Below are 27,798 nucleotides of genomic sequence, written 5' to 3'. Positions count from 1 at the left end.
CAATTTCACAAGCTTCTCACGCATTCTAGAAATTTTAAAAAGTTTAGGAGGATTAGATTTTTCACCTTTTTCTCGTTAATTCCTAGCATTAGTGAAAAGTCCCTTCTACAACCGTACACAACCTGAACTGTATAAAGCAATTATTTTCTGTATTTTTTTTTTTTTTGTTTTGTTTATGGTCAACTATTTTATTAATGAAAGCTACATTTTGAACAAGTGTTTGGTTACTTTAAGCGCAGGCATCAAATTATGCGGCGGTCACACTGATGTTGGTTTTGGCACCGTTTTCCACCACTGCCAGGCCGAGGCAAAACAACGGTGCCTGTCTGGGATTTCCCTTTGTCTTGCTCGCAAAGTCGCTGGCAGTTGCCATGGAAACTTCGCCTGTACGTTCAGTCCTTCCCCGTCTCCCCCTCGGGATGCCAGGCTCTCCTCTTCACGGGGACGTGCTCGCAGACCGGCCTCCTATTGCCCTCCTCGCTCCTGGGACGCGCCCGCGGGCTGCTGCCAGTGGCCTGGGCAGTTCTCTGGGCTACGTCTGCCGAGTGGGAGGTGCTTGAGTGCCAGGCTCGGCGCACCGGGACCGGTCCGACCCCGGCGTCTGTGCCGGAGACCCTGCGTACCGGCCCGTTGCTGCTCTCCGGGGCACTGTTCACTGCTTTTACGAGATGTGGGTACTGCCAAGGGAAAGGCACCTCCAGTGGGGAAGTGGGTGTGCGAGGGAGGGCTGGAACACGAGCAAAGGAGCATGGGAGAGGAGATTTTCGAACTGAGGAAGACCGAGGGGGGAAGGCTTGCGGAGATGCTGATGGTAACGATCTCCTCCACGCATCGCTCACTCTGACTCCCTGCTGCCGCTGTCTTTGGGAAATCCTGATTTGTGCCCTCAGCAACTCCTGCTCCAGGTGGCACAGGTTATCTGTCACCTGGTTCACCCGATCAAACTGCGACAGTAGGGCATTGACAGCGGGAAGCAGTCGGTCAAGGTAGGACTGAATGTCGTAGTTCTCAGACAAGCCCGAGTCCTCAGATCCCAGAGATGTCGCGGAAGCCAGCCTAAGACTGGACGGGCTGTGGTCCTCTGAGAACCCGGAGAACTCGGAGCCCTGGGAGGACCTGGATGGTGGGGACACCATCCCCTCAAATTTTACTTTGTGTCTGAACTGGAAACAAAGGACAGGAAGAATCAGAAGAAAACTTCAATACCGCAATAGGGGTCATCAAAAATATATAAATCTATAGAAGAGAACATCAGATAGATTTAGTACCTCTTTAGTCTTACTGAGACCCATCCAGAGCTTGAGTCTCTTAATGAAGAACTCCACCATCTGGTAATCTTGGGTCTCAATAGTGGGCCAGTACATCTCTGCCTGTACTGTCCTGTAGGAGTGCAGCAGCACAGCCCCGCAGAGCCGGCCCAGCAGCCAGAGGCTTGCACCCAGCAGAGAAAGCCAATATAGCACCCCCAGCACTGGGTGGCGCTCACAGAGCTGCCTCATGCCTCCTCGCCCACGCAGAGCTGACATCAGGGTGAGGAAGACTTGGCCTGCTGTCCTGAAACCCCCCACTGAGCTGGAGAACAGCTGAAAGAGACCAGACAGAAGGGCCCGTTTTAGTCGCTTCTGTTGAAGGCAACTAGGACAGATTAACATCTCATACTGAGACACTATATACATACAAAATAAACAGCTGCATATTTAAGATTGTGCTGAAAATGGACAGATTTATTAGGCAAAAGGCAAAAAATTTGTTTTGACATTTAACTAATGGAACGTAAAAATGACAGGATCAAACGCAAGGAAGAGTGACTCTTCCAGATGGCTTCCGCTCCTTCTGGCGCCTAAGCTTCAGTGCCTCCCTACCAGGCAGCCGATGTGTGTGAAGAACAACAAGAGGAGCACCAGGAGAACGGCAGCCCAGCACAAGTCTCTCCAGGTCGCCTGCAGGACCCGGCCAAACACGACCCAGCGGCGCACAAACCGCAGCGCACCCGCCATCTGAAATGAGAGTCAGTGCAGACAGTCACTACTATTGCTGCCTATGATGCTGACATGGGGTTTTGTGGCATACAAATGATGCACCAGCCTGGCGGTTCGGGACTCTGAGGTTCCCCAACAGTACACCAGGACTCAATGATTCCTTTTCCGCTCAGGAGATGGTACAAGACTTTAGGAATGAAGAACGTAGATCATTCCCTGAAGGCTGCTGATGTAAGCTTAACCTGATGGGGTTTTTTTTTTAAAGCAGAGCTGTGTCAAAGGATAAATCACAGTGTTTATGATCATAGTTTAGAGGCAAAAGTCCTCATTTCCTCTAACAGCTATAACCCGAATAACAGTTTTATAGCAAATGGTGGGATGTGTGCAAGTGTTTACAGTGGCTACCATGGCCATGCACTACTTTACCTTCAGAATCAACAGTGTGAGCAGCAGGGCAGAGAGCTGAGCGCTCGCCTGGCCCAGCAGGGCAGAGCTGCGGAAGCTGACGAAGGTCTGCGGCGCAGAGCGGAGGCGGGATAGACTGGAGGACGTTGCAGACAAGAAGGAGAGTCGTAGCGCCGCGCTTGCCAGGGACAGCAGGGACACTAGGAGATGGAGGGAGCACCAGCCTTGTCCCTGACCCCTGACCACCGCCCAGAGCTCACTGCCCAAGAAGGACAGAGCAAAACACAGCAGGAGCACCTGGGGGTAGGAGACAGGCCCAAAACGTGCTCTTCTGAGCATCAGCCAGCCAGTATTTGTACCCATCATGGGCTAAACACTCAGCCACAGCCCAGATGTTTCCTGGTCCTTACCAGCAGGGCCACCTGTAAGTCGGGGCCTGAGGAGGACGGTGGAACAAGAAAAGGATGGACTGAGATGGAGGGCTTGGTGTCCATCCACGAACACTCGAGTACCACGGTAACGGAGATGAAGACAGAGGTTTCTCTGTGGTACTGTGTGAACTCTACAGACAATGACCGAGTCCTTGGAAAAAATAAGCATTTCTCAGTCAAACTGTGTATATATATTAATGTAAAAATATGGTAAATTCATTACATATACCTTTTAATTTGAAACTTGGTAGTCATCCTTTGTTGATCTTTGTGAAATACATAAGATACATTTAAAAAAAAACTCAAACACACACACACACGCACACAAACCACTTGTCCCAAGCGGAGGTCATGGCAAACCAGAGCTTAAGCTGGCAACACAGGGCGGAGGGCTGGAGGGGGAGGGGACACACCCAGGATGGGATGCCAGTCCATCACAAGACACCCCAAGCGGGATTCAAACCCCAGACCTACCAGCGAGCAGGACCCAGGCAAACCCGCTGCGCCACCACACCCCCATAGCACAAACATGTAGGTTAAAATACACGAGAAAATGAAAAAAAGGAGAAAAAAAAAAAAAATGCACGGTCACCTTTGTTTTTATTGTGTTACGTTTCTTCATTTGGCCGACACTTTTGTCCAAGACGACTTAAAGGTTATTTATAGCACTTGTAATTGCAATGTTAATTTATCTAGCTGGGTTTTTCTTACTCTCTGTTCGGGGTAAGTACCTTAATGAGGGCTACTACAGCAGGAGGTAGGATTCATACCCTGGTCCTTCATTTGCAAGGCAATGGGTCTAACTACTACCCACCTGCACCGGAATAGCGTGACTTACGTGGCGGAGAGCCAGTGTGCCGACTGCGCGTCGGTCAGGATCTGGCGTGTGGCATCACTGCTGTTCCCCAGATCCACAATGTCCTCTGATCCACCCTCATTCCTACAAAACCACGGTGGCCACACCCTGCACCACGGACGACACGGAGTCAGGACTCAGGGGGAATGTTAGCATCCAGCGGTGTAGAAGAAGAAAGAGTCGGGCAGAATGTGGCAAGTTCTAGTCTTGTTTACAAGGACCTGAACTGATCCAGAAAATGTACCTGCTGAATTGGGTGCCAAGTTACGTAACTTAACATTAAACTGTCTGCTAAGCAAATACATAATGCATGGAGCTCGGTGGGGAATTCGTACGCTCCTTTTATCTCGGGCGAAGCCACAGGAAATCGCAAAACCCTTCAGCCAGAGGTTTCTCACCAGGAAAGGAGGCGGTGTTTAGAGCTGGTGTAAAGGGCTGAAGCACTCGGGTGCACAGGTGGGGTTTGTGAGGAAGCAGAGACGGGCGGCATTAGCGAGGCGCTGCGAGATCCTCCGTAGGGCCCGGCCTCAGCACAGCAGCCTAGGCACGCAGACGAGATGATCGGATGGTGAAATATGAAATACTCAAGTGAGCTCGAACCCGTTGTGCAATGCCCCTCGCAGGGAGTGCAATAATGCCTCTTAGCAGCAACCTTTAGTCGGGAAAATGGAGACAAATGATTGCAGGCCTTACTGTCCTGAGACTGTATTCTCTGTAGCCGTGGCAACCCCACAAGGCAGAGCATGGGGCTCTGGTGGAGGTGCGGTACAAGAGTCCTGTCCATCCACTGCCAGACCTCAGTCCACCTGTGCGCAACGAGAGAGAAAAATCAATTTTGTCACTTTTCTCTGATTAGTTTAAAGGACCACTTTGGCTAAAGGGCATCTTGTCAAATAAACAGGGAGCGATGGAACGTATAGAACTGCTGAGCAAGGATGCCCTGTACCGCACATGTGTCCCTTTGCTTTAGGATAATGAGTATAACAGAGGAGGTGAAGGGATTCAACACTGGCTCATACGTCCTAAGGTAATGCACAAATTGTATTTTCTACGAGATTTACGTACGTCGCTTTGGAGAAAAGCGTCTGCTAAATGAGCAGATGTAAATATGTGGGTGAGATACAGGTGTTAGAAATAGACATTGCGTTTAAGAATGCTATTGGTGGAATAGTGCGGCAAACAAGTTCTGTACCGTGGCTATGAACTTTTGTCACGAAGCGTGCGGGTGACTTGCAAAGTATAAAAGCACGAGAGAAAGTGCTGTTTTCAGACCTCTCTGTAGGCTCCTGCGCGTGTGCAGACGGAGTCTCCGGCATTGTGAAACAAAGCTGTCTGAGTGTTACTCTCTCCCTCCGCTGTGACTCTTTGATTTTGCAGTTAGAACACCACACACCCATCCACACACACACAAACACACAGAACCATCCCGAACAAAACCGCACTTCACCTATGTCTGATGTCACGTTTACAGTCAAAGTGGCGCAATCAGTGTCTTGGACTAGAAGGAAGAGTCCAGGTGGAAGCGGAAGAGTTACCCTGCCAGACTTCTGAGGCTTTGGGTCCCGGGCGAAGCTGAAAGCAGAGAGCGCGTGACAGCAGAGCGCAACAGCCTGACCTGAGTGTCCTGGACAGTGTTCTGGTAGTTTACCAGCAGAATAGCCAACAGGAAGAGCATGTGCACCATGCAGCTCTGGTCATGGAAAAGGACAAGAGAAGGATGGATCACTGAAACTTTTGCAAAGTTAAAAAAGACTTTACCTTGAGCTACGTTATTAGAAACTGCTCTCTTAAGAAATTCAAACTTATTTATATCGTGAGAGCGTGTGACATATATCCATATCTTGTGCAGATGAGGGGCTGAAGGTAGCACAGTAGTTAAGGACACAGACTTGTAACATGAAGAGTTCCAGTTCAGGTAGTTAAACGGAGCTGCTAAAGAGAAATACCCTACTGTTCAAATGGGATTAAAAAAAAAAAACAACCATTCTCTACAGACAAAAGCAACAGTTGAATATGAGTTCTCATACTGTTGGCTCTACCTTCATCAGTGACTTCAAGGCCCGGACCTTGTGGGCTTCCTCCTTGGCATGAAGTAGGCCATATCCACATGGGGGGCGCACTTTGTCCCCTTGCTCCAAAGGCCCTCTCTTCACCGCTGGCTCCTGGCTCAGCCGTTCCTCCACCTCTGGATCCACTGGCCTCACAACTGCAGCCAGGAAGAGTGCCTGGACACACACCTTGCAAGATAACACCATCGTTTCAGGCAACGCATTGTCACAGCAAGCTTGACAAATACACGGTTACAGTGCTAAGACAGCTTGTGTTGGAACGGGGAGATCATATGTTTGGTATTAGTGTCAGTCATCCAAAACATTACATGACACTCCATTTTATTCACCGTTATCCAGAAAGACGTATGGTAAACGCACATACGGAAGCAGCAGAAAAACAATGTATTTAGTCCTTCAACAACCGACATCAGTGAAACCACACTGAGTCTTGGCAATGACATAGGATTTTAGTTATTAGCCCTTGTGCTAGAGTTACCAAAAAAGCGATCAAGGGTTGTAACTTTTAATGGAAGGGTTTAGTCTTAGTTTTCATCAGATCGTGGCATTGATTCTACAGCTAGGGGCTGTGAACTCATTCTGCTACTGGGAAGGGACACTGGGCACCTTGAGAGGCTCCAGGAGCAAAGCGGAGGTCAGGAAAGCTGAGACAGCTGAGATGAGCCACATTAGCAGGATGGAATTAGAGAAACTGCTGCCATAAAGTGTTATGAGGGCCAGGCAGCCCCCCAGCACGAGCCCAGCCAGCAGGTATGTCACCATTAGCATCCAGGGTGGGAATCGCCAGCTGGGGGCACTGCGGGCAACACCTGATAGAGGGTGGGGAAAGCATTTATCAGTTAGGTCCTCATCGCAACATTCACAACACTCAAGAACTATCAACCATCACTCAAAAAGTTATTCCGCATAGTGTACCAGGCTTTAAATAAATCATACTAGTCAATGGGAATGAGTTAACAGGGAAGTGATGGGTAAGCAGCTCACCAATGCGCGTAACAGAGGCGGACCCCACAGAGTCCGGGGATGGGCTGGGCAGGAAGGTGCTGGCTGTGCTGAACATGGAGAGGGAAGAGACCGGCCTGTGGAGCCTGGACCCATACGGAGGTCTGTCCTGGTCAGGTTCCGACAAGCCGCTGCAGGAGCTCCATCGCCTGGGAAAAGCCGAAGCATTACATCCCTCTCTAGGCTGAGGATACCGAAAGTGTACTTGCTTTTTACGTGGGAGATTCGGTGTAAGTACATTTCTCAAGGGTTTGACATTGTCCACCTTCCCCCCCAAGGGACTTGGTCACTGGTCTGCTGCCCCTGTGACTATCCTATATGACATGTTGGACATGCTTTAGACTGCTTTTTAAGGATGATCATACATTACTCACTGTTCTGATTACTCAAATTACTCACATGCATCTTATAAGAAAGGAGCTTTTGGCGAAGAAGTGGTCTAGTAAAAATATGTGGGACAGTTATACTAACAAATTACTCTTTAAGTGAAAACAGAGGGGGCTGCGGTGGTGCAGTGGGTTTGACTGGGTCCTGCTCTCCGGTGGGTCTGGGGCTCGAGTCCCGCTTGGGGTGCCTTGCGACGGACTGGCGTCCCGTCCTGAGTGTGTCCCCTCCCCCTCCAGCCTTACGCCCTGTGTTGCCGGGTTAGGCTCTAGCTCCCTGCGACCCCGCATGAGACAAGCGGTTTCAGGTGGTGCATGTGAAAACAGGAAAATTTTCAAAAAAATGTAATTCTGCTTGGTCAGTGTCCAGGTAAGACTGCTCAGTGCACATTGTCTTGGTTTGAATTTGGACGTGTCGAAGGCAGCCGGATCTGCTGAGGCTGCCAGGTGCGGTGCGGTTTTCAACCCACTATGAACCAGTGTGGACAGCAGTAAATGGAGTATGAACCATAGAATCGCTGATCTAACAGTAGCGTTGTTCACTCACGTGTCGGACAGCACAGTCCTGCAGGGGGAGCGGCGGCTACTGTCCGACGTCACTCTGTCTGAAGGTGTGCTGCTGCTCAGCTCTGGAGCTACAGACTCGATCGGATCCTCCTCTGGGTTTAAAGGAAAGAAAGCTCATCGCCTGCCTCATTGGCCAAGCACTGGCGACGCCTAACAGCAACACATGGTAGTTAAGTGAGGTTGTTTTCTCCTCTTGTTCCCAGTGATTCAATGAGAGTCAGCCCTTTCACTTTATTTGAAACAAGCAGCTATACTAGCGTCCTGCGATGGCAGAGTGGACGCAGCCGCGCTGGTGAGCCACCTCTGTGTCGAACCTCACCGAAGAGTGTGAGATGGTTCTCCCATAGGCTGTGTGCGAAAGCTTGGTCAGATTGGACCTGTCCTGAGAAGCCAGCTGGGGAGCCCAGGTACAGCTGCAGCTGGGCCTTCTTCCTCTTCAGCAATCGTGTCTGAGCCAGGGGTGGGGCCGCCAGCAGCTCTGGGACGTCGAAGATACTGTCGGAGGACATCCACAAGTCCGTTCTGCAGCGGAAACAGTTCGTCGGTGAGATAGAGATGAAGATCTGTACGGTATATGAGAAACATAGCTGTGATTGCGATTTACAGAGCAATTGGACATTATCTGAGCCATAAAACTGACACAAGTATGATTAAAACAAACATCAGTACATGGTCAGTCTAGTAATATTGGGCCGGTGTCAGGAAAGCGATTACCAATTTTTTCATCTTCTGTTTATATGAAAGCAGTTCCGTACAAAGTTGAACAAGTTTGTACCTTTTCGTCTGTTTAATTACCTTTCATTCCTCTGTTCTGCGGTATTCCAACAGGCGTATTCTACATTCTTACTTTCCAGTGACTCCTGAGATAAAGGAGACATATTTTGTAGGCGGGGGGCGTGGTGGTGCAGTGGGTTGGACCGGGTCCTGCTCTTCCGTGGGTCTGGGGTTCGAGTCCCGCTTGGGGTGCCTTGCGATGGACTGGCGTCCCGTCCTGGGTGTGTCCCCTCCCCCTCCGGCCTTACGCCCTGTGTTGCCGGGTAGGCTCCGGTTCCCCGTGACCCCGTATGGGACAAGCAGTTCTGAAAATGTGTGTGTGTGTGTGTATTTTGTAGGCATGAAACGATAAAACACACTTTAACTGTAATATTTTCACATGATGTGGAAAATCTGGAAGAGGTAAGGTGATATTTCCAGGGCATTGCTCATATGCGGCATCCCAGGTGCGGAGAGGGACAAGACTGACTAGAGCCGCTCACTTACTGTGGACGGGAATCCTGCATCCGAAACGGAGTCCAGTCCTCTGGGCAAGGACAGGAAGGAGGAGCTAGTCATCTTCAGGTGGTCCAGGTGCACATCCATCTCAACGGTGTGACACACGGGACTTGGTGGTGCCGACTCCTCGACCGTTACCTGGGAAACAGTCCCGGTGGTGGTAATCAAGCCATGTGCGCTTTATCCATATGAAAGAAGGAAACGTTTGCGCCGCGTTATCGTGTCGATTGCGCGTCTTGATATGTTGCCAGCAAACTCCCTGTAAAAACAATACACTGAACCTGATAGTGGTGTGTTAACGGTGTGGCTTTTGACGGGAGGTCGAGAAGGGAAAAGGTCAGTTTGCCGAGCACCTTGCTGCACGTGTTCCGAAACAGGAAGCAGAACAGCTGCTGAAGGGGAAATATCAGGACGGCCACCGTCATGCCAGTCGCCAGAGCTTCTGCGTTCACCAGCAGCCGGGCTGAAACGGGACCGCTGCCACACAGAGAGAGACAGGCAGACTACTAAAAATCCGTACATCCAATTTCAGTAACCGCTTGTCCTGACCAGGGTCGCGGTGAGCCGGAGCCTATCCCGGAATCATTGGACGTAAGGCTTCCATATCAGCCTTAGAGATTTTCTCTTTCATTGCAATCTTACTTTTCCACACTTTTTAAAATGATACAACATTAATTGATCTTGTGTGTGCTATTTTGCTTCATGAGCATCACAGAAGCACAGCAGGCAGCACTGGTCCCTCACAGCTGCTGGGCTGTGATTTAAGACATCAACTTTGAATGTTCTACTTGTATTTGCATGGGTTTCCTCTGGGTGGTCTGATTTCCTCCCACGGTTTTCTGGGTGAACTTGTAATTTTAAATTTCCCTTAGCATAAGTGAGTTAGTGAATGAGGGTGTTTGTTGCCTGCTACCGAGTGATGGACTGGTGCCAGGGGTAGCAGGTAATGTAATTGAGACAATGGAAGGTATAGTGATTTAAGCTGCCGACTTGCAGTCAAAGAACCAAGATTGATTCCTCCGGTAAAAAAATGACCAAGCAACATGAATAGGTGAACAGTTATAAGTATCTTGAAACTCTCACACACACACACACCCTGCTTGTCCCATACGGGATCGCGGGGAGCCAGAGCCTAACCCAGCAACACAGGGCGTGGGGCTGGAGGGGGAGGGGACACACCCAGGACGGGACACCAGTGCTTCGTAAGGCACCCCAAGTGGGACTTGAACCCCAGACTCACCGGAGAGCAGGACCTGCTCCAACCCGCTCCAACCCACTGCGCCACTGCACCCCCCTCCTATCTTAAAACATTAATTCATTTTTGGAAAAAAAGTGTCCGCTAGAAGAATACATGTAAAAGTCCTGTCCAGGGTGTTCCCTGCCTCACACTCTATGCTTCCAAGATAGGGACTAGACTACCCCGACCCTGCTTTGGATGAGCAGGTATTGATAATGGATGGAAAATATTTCACTTTCATTTGTTTGATGCCCAGCTAATCTTGTTAGAACATTTTGAGCAACAGCGCTGCCAAGTGCAGCATACAGAACTGAATGGTAAAAGGTGAATTGGACCGAACTGAATAGAAATGAACTGAAAAGACCTCTTATCTAGCGATTTCCATGAGGGTACCTGCTGGCTGTGCTCCCGACAGCACCGTACCAGACGGCAGACGCAGCCAGGTAGAGGTGCAGTACGAGTGCGCAACACGTCACCCTCTGAGTGCGCGTGAAGCCACTGTGGGCCGGGCGCTCCCACAGCGACACCCAAATATGCCGTTCAAACATCCCATGAGTCAACTGAGCTCGCAGGATCCGTCGGAATTGCCGCAGGTCCTGTGGGCCTACGGGAAAAGGAAGGGAATGAAGACACACGTACGCTCACATACTGTACGTACACAAGTCCATATAAACGTACATCAGGAATATGAGAACAGTTGTACTTACAGGATGCTAGTACCTCCTTCTCCACCATGCCGTCGTTCTTCTCGTTCTCCACAGACAGCCAGTCCTCCACGAGGAAAAAGAACATGTTGTCCGTCTGCAGGTCCCACACAACCACATGCTGCAGGTACCAGGATGGGTCCAGTCCTGCAATGAAGAACCACATGCACAAGGTATAATTCTACACCGAAATCAATCCTTCTCGGAGAAAGAGTAGGGGTCAGACACGGCAGAAAATAACTATGCACGTTTATTCAGTATTACTCTGTTTTAAAGAACTCTATTGGAGTTTGATTCACAGAAGTCCGCTTTTGAATAGCGAAGTGTTGACTTACTTATCATGCCATTTTGTTCAAAACGGACTACACATTTCATACTCAAAATCTGGCCCCAATAGCCGTGTTTCACAGCTGTCAAGAGTACAATTTCAAACCATATCCGTAATATTTCAGCCACAAATGTGTCTTCTAATCCACTACGCTACTTGCTCGCGCTGTATCACTTTGCTCTAGTGCTGTATGTCAGACTGAGCAAAAACCCTCTCCATTAAAACCCGAATACAGCGCCCCCCCCCGAACAGCTGCAGATGTTAGAAGTACGCATGAAAAATGTAACAGGTAGAGTGCTTCAAAAATTCCACTGAAAGGGCACCTGTATTGTCGTGCCAAATGCGAATCTTCCAGATCTCCCCGAGGTTGGCGTCGGTCTCCAGCTGAAAGTCGTCCAGACCGTTCCTCTGAAAGGCTCCATCCTGCCGCAGGTGGCGCGAGCCACTCCGATTCAGGCCGTAGAGGCTTAGACCCACGTGGGCTGTGGTGCCTGAAGAGGAGCTCATTAATCACACAGAGTGTGTGTCTGCCATGACAAAAGTTATTTTTCGGCTTACCAGATGTTTGGGTATTGGCTTGAGCAGCTAGGAGTAACTGCCATGTTCGGAGTAGATTCTCACCCGATCCCTTGACCCAGCCAGTCTTGACCAAAACTCTATATTGGTAGCGACCCGGGTGTCCGCAGAGCGGGACGCAGCTCAGTCGAGCGCCGTCCAGGTGGTCCAGTTTGTGAGCGATCAGAGCGATGAGCAGGTGTAGCAGCAGGAGAAACCCGCACACAAGTCCTACAGCCACATTCCTGGACGGCTTAGCTGGCTGTTGCACAAAAAAAAATTCATCTTTATCAGCCAACTTGCACTAACTGCAGCTTTTACACACACACACACACATTTTCTGAACCGCTTGTCCCATACGGGGTCACGGGAACCGGAGCCTACCCGGTAACACAGGGCGTAAGGCCGGAGGGGGAGGGGACACACCCAGGACGGGACGCCAGTCCGCCGCAAGGCACCCCACGTGGGACTCGAACCCCGGACCCACCCGAGAGCAAGACGCGGTCGAACCCACTGCGTCACCGCACCCCCACTCAGCTTTTACACATTTGAGTCAATTAGAATGTGGGGTACGGTGATGTAAAAGTGGCAGAGCGAAGTCAGTGTAGAAGAGCCATTCGGTCACTCTCTATACCACTGTGTTATGGCCACATCATCACAATCTATAGCTGAGGGAGTCAAACCAAGCACCCAGGTTGTCTGAGTAACCGAAGGCAAAGGTGTAGATGGGGGGCACACCGTGGGGACCCACCGGCGGGAGCAGCACGACGGCGTCCGGGTGAACGAAGATGCTGGCCCCGAACGCGGTGAGGTGCCGGGTGAGGCAGTGTGCCTCACGACGGCTGCTTCCGCTCAGTGGCCGGAGCCCCTCGCTGCTCCAGCGCCGCTCTGCCGTGCTGAAGTAGCGGCACAGGGAGCCGAACACACGCACGGAGAGCTGAGCGGAGCGCCCATTCAGGGAGCTGTTGAGGCTCACATAGAGCTCCTGTCCAGAGCGGTTCCGCCTAGAAACACACGGAGAAGCACGCACCACTGAGCAGGTCAACACATCATCATCATACGTCGTTACAGCTCTGCAGCAGCATTAAAGTGTGAAAAAATCATTGTGATGCCATGTGTGTAAAGCTTGATCCCTTTGAAACGTTTGTAATCTCCAGTATGGCACACTGGCTAAGGGTCTCCTCTGATGGACTTACAGTGGGGTGAGGAAGATGGTTTCCTCCAGCGCCGGAGAGGCAGTGCTGAGCAAGATGGGCAGCTCATGCTTGTAGGCATGCTGGGAGTGAGAGGGGAATGGTTGCGTGCCCACCACGATGGTCACCTGGCCACTGACCTCGAAACCACTCCCTGCTCAATGACGCATAGACGCAAAGGTTTTAGTGAAAAATGACGGGAATAAAAGATCTTTTATTGCTTGTGTTTATGAAAAGAACACATTTTTACAAAGTGAACGCAAGACCACTTGTGTTACCTGGAAGCAGACTGAAATTAAAGGCGATGAAGAGACCGCCATCGGGCTCTGTCTCCACAGCTCTCACGGAAAAGTTGAGGGATCCTTCAGGTTGAAGCACGAGGTCCAGAGTAGTGGCCTCCTTGCTCAGCTGGTCTCGCCCTCGAGCGGGGAGACGGTTCTGCAGCAAAACATGGATGGCCTGGTCCGGAGGGAGGTTCTCGACAGGAATAGGCCTTCCCTGAGGTGTGAGGAACTCCATGGCGGCCAGCGTGGTGGAGATGGGCGGCTGGACATCCGACAAGAGGGCACCACCGCTATCGAGGTCCACGAGGATCTGCACCACCTCTTCCCTCTCGGCCCGCAGTCGGTCGCCCAGACTCGGCGGGACGTAGAAGGGGCACGTGTCCGAGGGCTCGGAACACAGGAGGCCTGCCGGGTCGCTGCGCCTGCCCGTGGCGCTGATCCGTGGACCACGCAGGGCCAGAGCCTCCTCGCCTCGCATCCGAGAGCGCATAAGTGAACGCATCAGCTCCCCCACCTGACTGTAGGCGGTCACTGCGGTATCCGTGGCGACTGGGAGCTCAGATCGATTGTGCTGTACAGAGGTGGTCGAGGGCTCTACGCCCAGAGCTATCATGCTGCCTGAAAACAAGAATGTTCTTTCAGTCTGCTTTGCTCAGGCTTGCGGTTTTTTTTACATATGGTTTCACAGCTTTTTACCTTAAAATCATCAAGAAGCATAAAACAGGATGGTCTCCAGGGAAGAAAAAAAACAGCCTAGTTAGTAACACACTGCTTTATTTTGGGTGAGAGACTGGGTAAATAATTTATTAATTTGCGGTAAACGATTATTAATCTGTCAAAATTATAATGGACTCTCTGCAGATGGATAGATTTACCGTTTCAAATTTTCATAATTGTTACCCTTTCATTTAATTTTGTTCATTTCATAGACATGCTTTGTTCTAAAATGACATACAAAACAGGTGCTTAGTCACTAGATATTTTTAAAAAGTACAAACTTTAAATGTTAAAGACTCCTCAGGACTCTGGATGCAGTAAGTCCAAATTCAAAGAAAATCTGTAACTTTACCCTAAACTTGTACACCAGGTAGAATAAAAATCAAGTACTTTTAGGGTTAATTTGTGTGAAGACTGCAACGGTTTGGCCTCTACCCAGCACTTGTAGAATACTCCCGCCAGCCTCGATGGGTGTAATCTCGCCCGGTTCAGCCTGCTCCCCAATCACGGTGATCATCTTCGCCGTAGCTTCCAGAACCTTCTCCTGACAACCTTCACATGCCAGCTTACTCGGATAGGGCTGCAGAAAGTGTAGTAAAGGGTTCGCGGCCTAGCTAGCCAATAAGAAGCCATTTCAACAAAACAGAAACCCTTTATTCAGAGTAACTTGCACAGCTGACCGTTTTCCACGTCACTGATTTTTGCAGCTGGACATAAAATGCCGGAGCAATTCAGATTATGCGCCACAGTCAAATATCAGTAGATTCCTATCTGAAGCTGGAACCGGTCACTTTCCAAATGCAAGTAGGGGTGTTGCTAAGAATTCTGGTCTTTCTGAAAGATTATTGCCCCTCCCCCAGATGTGGGTCCCTAAATTGTGATGGCTTTAATGCAAGTCATGTTCTTTAACCACGTACAACCTGCTGAGCTGCATGTACTGTGGATAGTAACAGTATTTTATTCCAGTTCTAAAGATGCCATTACAGCGGGCTTTAGGCCGTCTGTCCCCAATAATTTTTCCTGCTTTTTATCAGGTAAGATTATCAATTTCCTCTGGCGGGAGTCTCGGGAGCCTGCGCTAGCATGCTTGCATTAGCGCAATCATGCCTCTAGGTGCCGCAGCAACTCACGCTGCACCGTGCCAGAGCGGAGCTGATCCGTGCGGCATCCTGCAGCGATGACACAGGCAGTGAGGCCAGCGTCTCTGTCATATTCCTGAGAATGGCCATCCTGTTCTCTTGGTCCTGCTCGCTGATATCTTCCACCTGTGGAGTCACGGGAGCACAAGGTTCGAGTTTGACGGACCTGTCGATGAACGGAGACGATAAGCAGACGGCAAGAAGAGACCCACCTGGCTGAGCTGGCTGCTTAGAGCAATGGAGTAGGATATGACTTCCTGGGGCTTTCCTTGCTGAATGAGAGTCCAAAGCTCTGACTGACTCTTGTTCCTCAACCAACCAGTAGTCATGTGCTCTGCTTTGGGTTGAAGGATGGTCAATGTCCTATAAAGGTAAAATAAGAATGAGTAAAAAGCATAAGCATGAAATGACCAATGAAGGTTTAATGTTTCCTCTGTCATAAACTGCAAGTTGCATTCCGCTACAACTACTTCACCTGTTCAGTGCAGTGACAGTGGAACCCAGGTTGTCTTCTAACTGCACCAGTACGGTAATGACAGACCGAATGCTTCTGTGGACAGAGTGGCCCAGAGGGACAAAAGTCCCATGGTTTTGTTGGGTGCCCCTGTACAAGGTGTGGCGATTACAAGACCGCCTGTATTCCTCGCACACCTCCACCTTCAAGGCATAAATCAACTGGGCTGCGTCACCATCATCATCCTTCCACCCTATCAGTGCGAAACAGGGGAATAATTGTCAGTGGAACCTTATGAGATTGTCAGAGCAGACTTAGAGACTCATTAGGGAAAGATGCCATGTTACCTGAGCAATTGTAAATCACCATGGTCTCCAGGAGATGAACGGCTGCTTCTGGAGTTAACGTGCACACCCCCCCATGGGGAGGGCGGTTGGGTAGCAGAGTGAGGCTGGCTGAACCGCAGATGCCAAGGCCACGTTCAGACACATTGAGAGTGAAGGTGTAGCTGAGCTCACCCAGCAGAATGCCTGGTCTTACCACCAGGTCTGGAGAGATGTCCCCTGTGGTGGTTGTGACCTCACTGAGCTTCAACACATCGCCGTTCCAGCTCTTAGCTGACCACTTGTACTACAGCCATAACATACAACACGCAAGATGAACAAAAATCAAAAGCAGTTTAAAGGCGTAACATGAAAAGTATCTTAAAAAATCAACCGTGGTATGCAAGCATTTCACTTAAAATATGCAACCATGGCAGAATGAGTCGCATAAGGTACGTGACAAAGTCCAGAACTGTACATTTGTCCTTGTTCTCTGCGAATTCTGTACCTGCAAGCTGCCATTGCAGGAGGGGCACGATCCAGAGAGAGCAACAGGACGGCCGTAGTTGAACCGCAAAGAGGAGAGAGAACCGCAAGAGACACAAGCCACGCTCACAGACAGCGTCCGGTCGGCCTGCACCACCACCTTGGCGGAATAGGAGTCAGAATCGCAGGAGAGATAATGGCCATCAAAGAGAAGTGGTAATTACACAAGATTTATAATTCCATGCTTGCAAGTTCAAGTCCCCAGATCTCCTTAATGCAAGGAGAGCTAATCCAATCTGCTTCCATAAATGCCCACCTCTATAAAGCTGTTTCTCTTGATAAGACCATTTATTAAGCAGCTACTAACAGCAGAACTGTGTAATATGAAAATATAAATTCCTCTATGATTTTTTGTTACCAGTATTTAATTTTAAGGGTTATTCGTTTGAAGAAGTTGTAATGTTTGCTCATCAGTAATGATTAAGACACGTCACGATTAATCGCTAATACACGTATTGTAAAAGTGCCAGAGAAAAAGAATGAGTCGGAAGAGGCGTCCAATTTTCACATTAACACTCACAGACTGACTTGTGGACGCAGGTTGTCTCCCTGTTTTTTTAACAGTGAGAGTGAACAGGTGCATACTGCCAGGGTGCATCAGCTCACGGGGGACCAGGAAGGTGCTGCAATTTCTCGGAGTCTGGGACTGGAGGGATGTCGGAGTCACCGTGTTCTAGGCAGGGGAATGAGTCAGTGGCAAGAGAAAAGAAAGAAGTTACTGAAAGAAAAAATCTTCATGTACGTCAGCCTGCTGTGGATTCTCTTTGTAAATGCTGAAATAATTTCTGTGTTCAAATTCTGGATGACAGTTGCTCTCATGCTGTTTCCTTTTAGCTCTTTTAGTGAAGGAATGGAGTTGTACCTGAGCTGAGTAATCCCAAAAGAACTGCAGGGGCTCTCCATTTCCAGGTTCGCTATCGGGATCATGTGACTCAGTGCCGTCTAGAAGCAAGTCTGTATGGTTTGACCAGAGCCTGTGTGACCCTCCCTTGATGAGGGGCACCAGCTCGCTGTGCACTACGTTGACTGTGATGGTGCGCTCCTGTAGCAAAGGAGTCCCCAGAAGAACTGCAGTGAACCTTAGACAGTAGGAGCCTACAGTCAGGGCGTGCTTAGGGAGGGTGAGCATTGGTGCATTCACACCTGACACACCCACCAATGGAACACTGTCCCGTTCCTTGCATCCTGGAGCCAGGAAGACTTCCCACAGGTGGCTTGCCTTGTATGCAACGCACCCTTGGAGGTCCACAATGGCCTCGAAGTGGCTAGGCCTGGATTTGATGATCACTGATTGTTTCTGAATCAGGGAGACTCGAGGAACGATGCATTCCAGTTTCTTGGCCTCAATGGAAAGTTGTGCTACAACTTGGCTGATGTTATTGAACACTGTAACCTGCACAACATAGCTACCAGGAAGATTAAACCTGTGACTCATTGTATGAAAATCAGTAATTAATGTTGCCTCAGCTGTGTCTCCAAATTCCCATTTATACCTTAGATTGCTTCCATGATCTGTTATGGCAGAAAAGGCAATTGTATCACCAGTGAACACTACAGTTGAGTTTGATACTAGCCGGACAGTGCGAACAGGCCACCTTACGCTTAGTGTTTTGTTTAAGGATAGTGAGCAAAATCCATTGCTGACTTCTACATGTATAACCAGCGATCCATTGCTTGGAGGGGAATACAGGACCTTTGGTCCCACAGATCGCCAAGGCTGGAATCCCATTAAACCGAACGTCCAGTGGTACATTGTTGGCGTTCCATTAAGAACTTCAGCTTCAAAGCTGATCTCCTTCCGGGACTCCAGAGCTTCAGTGCAACAGTTGACCAGTTTCAGCCCCAAGATCTTCTCCACCACTGTGACAGTCACGTTCACAGCACAGGTGCTCACATGGTTCCAGGCTCTAGCTGTAACTGTGTGGCTTCCCACAGATAAGTTCTTTGTTATAAAGTCCTTTTGGTCTAGATTAACCGGTAGGTTTGAGTTGTCAAATTGTAGAGAAAAAACTACATCACTTCCTGTTAAGGTAGTCAACCTAATGATGATAGGGTCGCCCGAACAGACCGTATAGCTATTTATACTTAAAGACAAACCACGGATTGCTTCCTGGACGATAATTTCATGAGAAACTACTTGCCAGCTGATGTCATTCGAGGCATTGAGTAGCAACTTGTAAACTCCTGGATCTGAGAAGGAGTACAGAACTGATTGTTTGTTTCCGAGAACAGTAAATCCTGTGTTGTTTGAGAAACTTTTCCATGCCCAATTTAGATAGTTACCCTTCTTAACGGAACCCAAGAGAACCAGCTCAGAATCTGATGTGACAAAGAATGGACATTCTTTGCCATTGATTTTGAAGTTAACCTCTTGAACTTCCTCCTGTACTGTGAGCAGTTTCATAGCTTCACTGGATCCAAGTGCATTGCTTACTGATACTTTGATGACAGAAGATCCAATATCCTGAAAAATGTGTAGAAGAAAAGGAAGCGCTGATTGCATGGGAAGTACACTTGTGCCCACGTACCAGAGATACTGGAGGTTACTTCCAGTTCTCACACTTACTGAGATCTCCACGGGTTTGCCTACTGCCACTGCATCTCCTGTTGCGTGAACTGTTACTCCTGAAATGCGCTCCTCCGCTCTGAGCGAAACAGTGGTGTTAACTTCCCCTAGCTTGTTGAAGACCGTCAGCTCCACCCAAATATCTCCAGGAGCTTCCGCGAACAGTTGGAAATTTTCTCCATCATGCACAGACCTGTTTTTTCCGCTGTGGTAGACGAGCCAGGAATATGTCAAGTCGGAGCCAGATGTTACTGATGCAGTCAAAAGCACGTTCTCCTGAGTTGGTAAATACTTCATTGAAATTAGACTCTCACTTGTAATCTGAACGCCTTTTATATGCTCCAAGACATCAATTGTAGCTGTAGCCACCTGTTTGCTGACAGTATTCTCTGCAGTTACATGTACGTGGTAGATACCTGCTCTGGGAAAGGCATAAGTGAAATTAGATGTTCCCAACTTGGCTGGGATAGAAGGCTCTACGGACCAGTAGAAACTAACATTTTTCATGACATCAGTCACTGCAGTTATTAGTATCTCCTCTCCTACTCCTGCAATTGGCTTTGTGACTTGCAGTCTTAAGTTTGACAAAGGAACCATTACAGTCACCTCCAATTTCAGAGAAAGTCGACTCACTGCATTCAAAGCAGTGACAAAGACTTCGAACTGTCCTGCCGATGTGAAAACATGAGAAACGTTTTCACCTTGCGTCCTAGATGATCCATCTCCGAAGTCCCAGAGAAAAGTTACATTTGTACCAGAGGAAGTTTCTACCCAAAATAAATAAGACCTGTTAGCCACCACTGCACCATGGTGAGTTGCATTTTTCACACTCAGGCTCAGTACCGGCTTTTGGACAACGACAGAAGCTTTGGCTCTCTTGGTGCTGACATTGTTTCTTGCCTCCACTGTGATCTGGTAATTCCCGTCTTCTTTAAACACGAAACAATTATTTGAAGGTCCTCTGACAAATGAATTGTTATCAAAGCCGTTCCACAGGAACTGGTACCTGTGCAACTTGTCCAACTGTGGATGAAGAAAAGTGTTGAAACAAACTTCCTCACCCACTGCAACTGCTTCTTTAGAAGAATGTAGATTTACAGCTGTAATGGGGGCCTCAGTGCATATATACTTTCTATAAAAAGCAAACCCCACAGAACTAAAAACCTTCACAGTGGTTTCATAGCTCCCTGGAAGGGAATACATGTGAGAAGCAGTGGAATTCCCTCGGATTTCAGTCTCTGGAGTTCCATCTCCAAAATTCCAGCAAAACGTCAATTTGGCCTCGATCGCTGACACTATTGCTCTAAAATAAATCTCACGGCCACTTTCTAAACAACCACATGGTAGGATCTCACTGATTGTCAGCTCGTAGATCTCAACGATGATTGATTGGGCCACCTGACTTACCGCATTTTTCACCGTTATTCTGACAGAGTAATTCCTTGGAGACTTGTAGGTGTAGGATATAGAGCTCTCACTGATGTTTTCAAACAAACTCCCATCACCCATGTCATATGTCCAATGGAGACTAGTGCCAGATAATACATTGCCTCTTATGACAGTGCTGGAACCCAACTCATTTGGCCCATTGTAACTCAACTGGAAACCAGAGATTTTCTCCACTATTTCCAAAGCCATCCAGGTAGTCAGCACTGACACTGTGTTGTTGGCCCTGACTGTCACATTGTATACGCCAGCTGCTCGCTCTGCATAGCTGACTGTGCGATTCACTCCTGTCACTTCCTGGATACTTCCTCCAAAGTTCCACGTGTAGAGGATTCCGCATGAGGAAGGCCATGGAAGAACTTCTAGGTGAAAGGTCTGGTTGACAATAGGAACAGGAGGCGTAGAAGAAATTAGCAGCTTGGTCAGTGGACTTCGCACTTTCACCAATGTGTCCTTCCCGGTCTTGTCGTAAATGTTGAAGACTTGGACCCTCAATACATAATCACCTTGAAGAGGCAAGAAAATATACAAATAAGAATGCCAGTATAGTTGGTTAATTTCATAAATGCTAAGACACATGGATTCCAACTATATGATCACTCCTGTCACGCCCACGACATCGGACGGGACAAACGCACCCGCAGCGGATCAGGGTGACGAAGCGTAACAGGAAGGCTCAGCCACACCGGATCACAGAACCTCACTTGAGCAACCGCTACCACCGCGACTACTCATCGTGCTCCGCGTCTCCTTGTTCCCCATTGCCCTCTGTCCTGTTCCCTTGTTCCTCCCTTGCCCCTACGGATTGTTTCTTCTGGCTTCCTGACCTTTGTTACTGTTTCTTGGATTCTATTCTGGTTTGCCCTAGTTATGATGTTTGCTCCTTGGATTACCTTTGCCTGTCCCCAAACCTCACCCCTGCCTGCCCCTTTGGTTATTATCATTGCAATAAACACCTGCTTCTGGGTCCGACGACTATGTTCCAGGTGTTCCATCATGGCAACTCCAACTGAATAAAAACAAACAAACACACACACACACACACACACACACACACACACACACACACACAGTCTAAAAGCACTTCTCCCAAGCGGGTCATGGTGAACAGGAACCTAACCTGGGAACACACGGCGCAAGGCTGGAAGGGAAGGGGACACACCCAAGATGGGACGCCAGGCTGTCGCAAGGCACCCCAAGCAGGACTCAAACCCCAGACCTACCAGAGAGTGCGACCTGGCCAAGCCTGCTGCACCACCGCGCCCCCACTGAATAAAACCGCTTAATGTTTCAAAAGCTGCTATATAATCACCTCTTTATACCTAAATATGTGAACATTTGAATAATTCATTTGAATTTTTAAAAATATGTATTTTGTTGAATTTCTTGCTTACCTGGCTGTAGGTAGGTGTGGCTCACGGAATCCTGCAGGTAGATCTGTTTCTCTGCAGGCTCCAGTTGTCGATCTCTGGACTCATCAGCAGACGGAAAAGAATGATTCATACCTGGACTGCCATCACCAAAATCCCACCTGCAGGAGTGATGTTGTATGGATTTTTCAGAGCTATCCTCCAAAACATTCAGTACAATTATAATCTGTTATTATTGATTTAGCAAGTGCTCCCATTAACACAAAAGCATAAAATATCACGCAACACTGTTTCCAGGGCAACTTTACAACAGAGTGCAAACCGACCAGAATGTGACCCCGACAGAGACGTCCACTTTGACCCGAAAGGTGAAAAGCTGTGGAGTTTCGACTGGCATGATTTCTCTGATTGACAGGAAGGTGGGTTCAGCCAACGGGATCATGTTGTCCGCTGTGAGCTTCACCTCCAGAGACTGTGAGCTCACGGGGTTCTGTGCTGTCACCTGGTACAGGACAGTCATGCAATGGCTATTTTGCCAATGATGCCTTCTGGAGAGACGGTGTATTTTTGAATACTTTATGAATGCGTCTCACAATGTTTTGTAAAATACATTCCGTTACATACTGTTACATTTGTAGTTCTGTCATATCATCTTTATCACTCTGTTATTTTTTGAATTCCTAAATACTCTTGTCAAATGTCCCAAAACGTCAGAACTTACCACAAGCTTGTACTCGGCTGGCTTATTAAAGACCACACTGTAAATTTGTCCTTTGTAAGCAAACTGGGTGAGGTTGTCAATGACCCAGGTGTATTCCACTGGAGTGCCGCTGCGCACCATTGCGGTGAACACCTGCATCCAAAACCCAAGAGAAATGCACATTATTACATTTATTCATTAAGCTGATGCTTTTCTCCAAAGCAACTTAGTGAGAAGCTACTTACATGAATTTATTCATTTGTACAGCTGGGTAATTTTTACTGCTGCAATTTTAGGGTAAGCGCCTTGATCACGAGTACTACGGTACGAACCACTGTGCCATCTGCTACCCCATCATATGTTGAAAGAAGGATATGCAATATACAAAATATGAAAGTCACATATTCAAAAGTGAAGGTGAAACAGAGTGGACGATGTAGGCATCGATCCCACTACCTATCACATGCTAAGCGAGCACATTACCCCTCCATATTAACAATACAGACAGTAAACTTAATAAAATGTATATGTAGCGCATATACAGGACGATCAAGCTCACTAAAGAAGGTATGTTTGAAATATTGCGGAACTAACGAAGGCAGCCTGCACTTGCGAAAAGCACACTGATGGTTGAAGTCCTTTGCTACGCCTCTTAATACGGGACTCGGGTTTAGTTAGGCGAGTCAGGAAGCACCAGGCTGCGTGAGCCGAAACAATGTAAAAAATAGGCAACGTCAGTGTTGGACGACTGACTAACGGTAACTCGAAGAGGGAACGGCTTGGGCGATGCGGTACCTGAGGAATGTTCACCAGCATCCTCTGGTCCCCACGTGGCAGCACGCTGAGCCCCAGGACCGACCGGTGCGCCCGCAGCTGGACGGACACGCTCCGGGAGCCCGTTTGGCTCAACACGCTGATGTTGAGTATGCGGGACCCCGGGTGAGACAACACCACCCAGGTGTGAGAAAACAAGGTGTCTGGGGTCTCTCTGTTGCAGGCAAGGCTGAACTCTGCCAGCGGAAGAGGGCAGGATGGCAGGAAGGGCACTCCTGTCTGGGACACTGGGTCAGACCAGAAACTGGTAGCGTTGGCCCCAGACCGAATTTTGATTACAATGATGGTGGGTGTATTGACTGGGATGTGGATTTGGCCCTCCCTGTTTGGCGCAGGGTGTACGAAGGCAACTTCCATAACCGTGTTCGGCAACCCCCCGGGCTCAGCGGATCTTGAGGGACTCACGGTCCCCATGCGGGTGTGGACTTGGTGTCCGGCCTCACTCTGCCCTGAGGAGACAGCGTAGCCGTGTACTGTGTCGGCGTAGAGGACACGCAGGTCACACACCACCCCGTCCAGCCACTGTGCCCCAGCTGGCACAACCGTGAGACCGCCTTCCAGCCAGCCTCCCCACTCCGGCCCTGGGACGGACAAGTAGCTCTGGCGCCAGGGTGACGTGGAGCTTTGAGGACAATGCAGGAAGCCTTCCTCCTGCCCGGTGTGCTGGACAGCCAAGATGTCGTCTGGATACACATTTATCTCCTTCTCTGAGAGCATCATCTGGACAAAACCATGTGCGCAATGAAGATAAGAACCGCTCGACTACTAAAGCACGTCACAGATCGAGTGAAGTATTTAATAATATAACCGTAACGTGACCGCTATGATCATTAATACAACCATTTAGGCATAATTTCAAAATATTTACGAAAAAAGGACCATTGAAATACTTCAAAACAGCATCTTAGAAAGATAAACACTACAATATATAAAATTACATGTTGACTTTTTTTTAATGAAAAACGCATAAATTTAATATTAATCACATATTTTCATACTCTCATATGGGGGTCATATTTTCAACACCAGAATTTATAAAGACCTCAAGAGCAGGAGGCACTGACATTTACGTGGACGTGCTCCGAACTTGGAGGCAAGTGGAGCGGCAAGTCTGCCACCAGGTGGTAGAAGGGGGTGGCGGCAGGGTAGCGTGGCGGCAAGGAGAAGGCCTGACCCGAGGTCTCGGAGGCATAGGGGCTGCAGGGGCTGGAAACGGGGACACAGATCTCCAGCAAGTGGCACCAGTAGTACCCGCTGGCACAGCCGCCCGTGGTGTTGCACAGTGGCTCAGCTGAGCAGCAGCTGAACGGGTTGTGGAAGGAGCTGCAGCCTGGACAGGACGCAGGGGGAGGCAGGAGCAAAAGGAGTGACCAGGCTGCCACATGGTGGAGAGGATCAGCTGGAGCACATGTATCAATGTATGGTGTATCAGTTCAGAGAAAGTACCGTGCTCAAGGCTATTACAGCACGTGCAGGGATTTGAACCCAGCTCCTTCGCAAGGGGGCTGCGCCACATTCTGTCCCTCATAAACACGCAACACGAGCACATCCAATAAGAGAAACATAACCCGATATTCTTCGTTAAAAGCCAATTACAGGCTGTATACAGGAGAATTATCAGATATAATCTATTTAAGATTAAATATTCTGCTAAGCAAAATAAATGAAATGATTCACAAACCCACCTGGAGGACACACATACACATAGTCTGAACCGCTTGTCCCATACGGGGTCACAGGGAGCCGGAGCCTAACCCGGCAACACAGGGCGCAAGGCCGGAGGGGGAGGGACGCACCCAGGACGGGACGCCAGTCCGTCGCAAGACACCCCAAGCGGGACTCGAACCCCAGACCCACCGGAGAGCAGGACCCGGTCCAACCCACTGCGCCCCCCCCTCACCCGGAGGACATTTACAGTCCAAAGACGTGTTTGGGTGGCTCTAAATTACCTGCAGTTTGAATGTGAGTGACTGACTCTGCAGCGTACCCTGACACACCTCGTGCCCTGTGCTTCCGGGATAGACTCTAGACTGCCACGGCTTGGATGTGCAGTTAGTGGAAGTGAGTTAGTGGCTCACAAGCCCGCATCTGGTCAAAACCACGAGGTGCGACTCGCACTATACAGTTACTGCCGTACTTTGGAAAGTATATTTTTATATGTATTGCTGTAATGAATTGTGCGCAGTCTGAGAAAGCGTGATGGGAGATTTGCAGTCGGGAATTAGTGCTGCTTTCTGACTACTCACCGGGGGGTACCAGGTGTTGGTTGGGACTGCAGTAGGGGCGCAGGATCTGCACTTTTGCATACGAGCGGCGATCGCTCCGCTGTGCCACTAGCTCCACGGAGAGCACACGGCCCGTGTGGCTGAACCAGAGGCCCGGGAAGAGCATCATCTGAGGAGCACATGAGCTAGTATAGTCTGCACAGTCCATATCCCAGTGTGCACAGCATCACAGCATGAATGTATGACTTCACAAAGCAGATAACCTCACTTGGATTTCGGCTGGAAATATGTGCTTCAGGTGATATGTGAAACAAGTAGGATATGGGGAAGGGGTGTAATAGCACTTTCTCACACACACACACACACACACACTGTCTGAAACTGCTTGTCCTATGTGGGGTCGCGGTGAGCAGGAGCCTAACCAGGTAACACAGGACGCAAGTCTGGAGGGGGAGGGGACACACCCAGGACGGGACGCCAGTCCATCACAAGACCCCCAAGCACGACTTGAACCCCAGACCCACCAGAGAGCAGGTCTGGGCACTTTCATGAATTTCCATTTGTTACTATGTGCCATTATTTTTACAGAAATGTCAAAAACATCCTCGTTTAATAAATTCATGTTTGAGCCCCACAGCTTAAAGACGGAGGCTCACCTCCACTTTCTTTTGTCCTGTGTCCGGAGACTCGGCCAGGACTGGTAGCTGGACGGTACTGTAGGTCCCTGACATCAGGGGGACCCCAACGATGAAGGTGTCGGGTGAGGGCAGGGAAACTATGGGGACAGCACCGGGGTCCTCAGGGCATTCACGCCACGCAAGAAAAGCCTGATGTTTTTAGAATAATGTGCTAAACGTGCCGGCCGCACCTGACACCTCCCTCTCGCAGAGGAAGGGATGCTCCTCGCCGCAAGCGGCCGTCCTCCGCAGCCCCGAAGAGCCGAGGGCCACCTGAGCACATCCCCCCTGCAGTTTGCTGCCTCCCTCCCAGGTCTGACCACGGTCAGCTCCAGCAGTACGTGTCGGGTGCAGCGCTGAGATCCTTCCATCTCTAACCCAGGTCCACAAATACCCCTCCCTGTACGACAAACACAAACCGGCACACGGACTCACTTACCCTCCATGTGCGCAAAGAGAAAAAGGTTCTGCACTCATTGTAAGTTTTATATTTGCTCATATTCCCTTTGTAAAAACGTGCAGAGTCTTCAGCAGTTACAAAACAGTGTAATACCACGCACTGGGGAAAACCGCTTGAGACTCGGATCTTTAGCCGCTGTGCGTGTAATTTAAATATTAAATGTGTCATTTTTGTTGCATTCCTCTGAGGATTTCACCCCAGCAGTTGTTTCCCTGTTATTATAGAGAGTAAACATCTGAGAGTCACTCACGAGGGAAAGGAGTTGAGAACGAGGTCCTGATCTTCGGCGCTGTCGACCCTGGCCAGGTCACCCCCAGCTTTCTGAGAGCAAGCAGTCCGTGCCTCCGGCCACGGGGAGGGCGACGCGCTCAGCCAGAAGCAGCGCTTACTGACCAGAGAGATCTGGGACCCCTTTGGACAGGAGTATTCGCCTGCTGGAGCACATGTCCCAGAAAACATCACTAACTCCTGTGAAGCAGCCAGGTGCTACTATTATCCCAACCTACTCTGAAAACTCACTCACACACACACACACACACACACACGCTTGTCCCATACAGGGTTACGGGGAGTCAGAGTCTAACCCGGCAACACAGGGCGTAAGGCCGGAGGGGGAGGGGACACACCCAGGACGGGACGCCAGTCCATCGCAAGGCATGCTAAGCGGGACTCGAACCCCAGACCTGCCGGAGAGCAGGACCCGGTCCAACCCACTGCACCACCGCTCCCCCCTCGACCCTGAAAACTGAATAATTTAAAAAAACCAGGTACTCAGGAATCTGAACCTTGAAAAAGCTTGCGGTAAATCCCTTGACATTTTGTGAAATTTGTCCTTTTTTTTTTACAGGATTACAACAACAGAACTGAACTTTACTGTATTGTTTCTGTGGATATTATTACATAGGATTCCAAGGACTTTTCTTATCATCCAGCCTGTCCTTTAAGTTCCCGTGACCTTTACAGAAAACTGACACAAACACAGCGTTGCCTCCTATCGTCATGTACGGAATGGTTGAAAATGATTAAGAAAAGATTGAAGATGCAATTGCAAATTCATTATTTATTGATCAGTATTT

General features: G+C 49.2%; 1 protein-coding gene across 1 annotated transcript; it reads right to left on the bottom strand.

The window, feature by feature from the left end:
* Positions 1 to 239: 239 nt before the first annotated feature.
* pkd1b (polycystic kidney disease 1b) lies at positions 240 to 26,299 on the bottom strand. The gene is made up of 39 exons (XM_029246989.1): positions 26,242 to 26,299; positions 25,607 to 25,754; positions 24,425 to 24,690; positions 23,322 to 24,080; positions 22,548 to 22,679; positions 22,153 to 22,328; positions 21,851 to 21,987; positions 17,307 to 20,962; positions 16,965 to 17,117; positions 16,407 to 16,544; positions 15,923 to 16,205; positions 15,597 to 15,828; positions 15,334 to 15,484; positions 15,113 to 15,247; positions 14,418 to 14,562; positions 13,260 to 13,883; positions 12,985 to 13,135; positions 12,540 to 12,792; positions 11,855 to 12,050; positions 11,557 to 11,724; positions 10,909 to 11,052; positions 10,595 to 10,805; positions 9,318 to 9,441; positions 8,953 to 9,102; positions 8,488 to 8,552; positions 8,012 to 8,214; positions 7,673 to 7,784; positions 6,725 to 6,891; positions 6,347 to 6,549; positions 5,711 to 5,908; positions 5,207 to 5,361; positions 4,365 to 4,477; positions 4,070 to 4,211; positions 3,654 to 3,779; positions 2,795 to 2,966; positions 2,406 to 2,681; positions 1,863 to 1,997; positions 1,269 to 1,583; positions 240 to 1,163 (listed from the first exon to the last, which is right to left on the bottom strand). The coding sequence occupies exons 2-39, from the start codon at positions 25,752 to 25,754 to the stop codon at positions 393 to 395; spliced, it is 11,685 nt and encodes a 3,894-aa protein (XP_029102822.1). The 5' UTR covers positions 26,242 to 26,299; the 3' UTR covers positions 240 to 392.
* Positions 26,300 to 27,798: the final 1,499 nt, after the last annotated feature.

The sequence above is a fragment of the Scleropages formosus genome, chromosome 20 (assembly GCF_900964775.1).
Source record: "Scleropages formosus chromosome 20, fSclFor1.1, whole genome shotgun sequence".
NCBI classification, from domain to species: Eukaryota; Metazoa; Chordata; class Actinopteri; order Osteoglossiformes; family Osteoglossidae; genus Scleropages; species Scleropages formosus.
The sequence above is the reverse complement of the archived record's forward strand: the minus strand, read 5'-3'. Positions and strand labels throughout refer to the sequence as shown.

What these genes read in the sequence shown, in the direction of transcription:
- pkd1b (XM_029246989.1), bottom strand. Translation starts at nt 25,754, where the DNA reads ATGATGCTCTTCCCGGGCCTCTGGTTCAGCCACACGGGCCGTGTGCTC. An exon ending in CCGTCGTGCTGCTCCCGCCG is followed by an intron (nt 12,051 to 12,539) that starts GTGGGTCCCCAC and finishes TTTGTGCAACAG; the next exon opens with CCAGCTAAGCCGTCCAGGAA. An exon ending in GAGAATACAGTCTCAGGACA is followed by an intron (nt 4,212 to 4,364) that starts GTAAGGCCTGCA and finishes CTGCGTGCCTAG; the next exon opens with GCTGCTGTGCTGAGGCCGGG.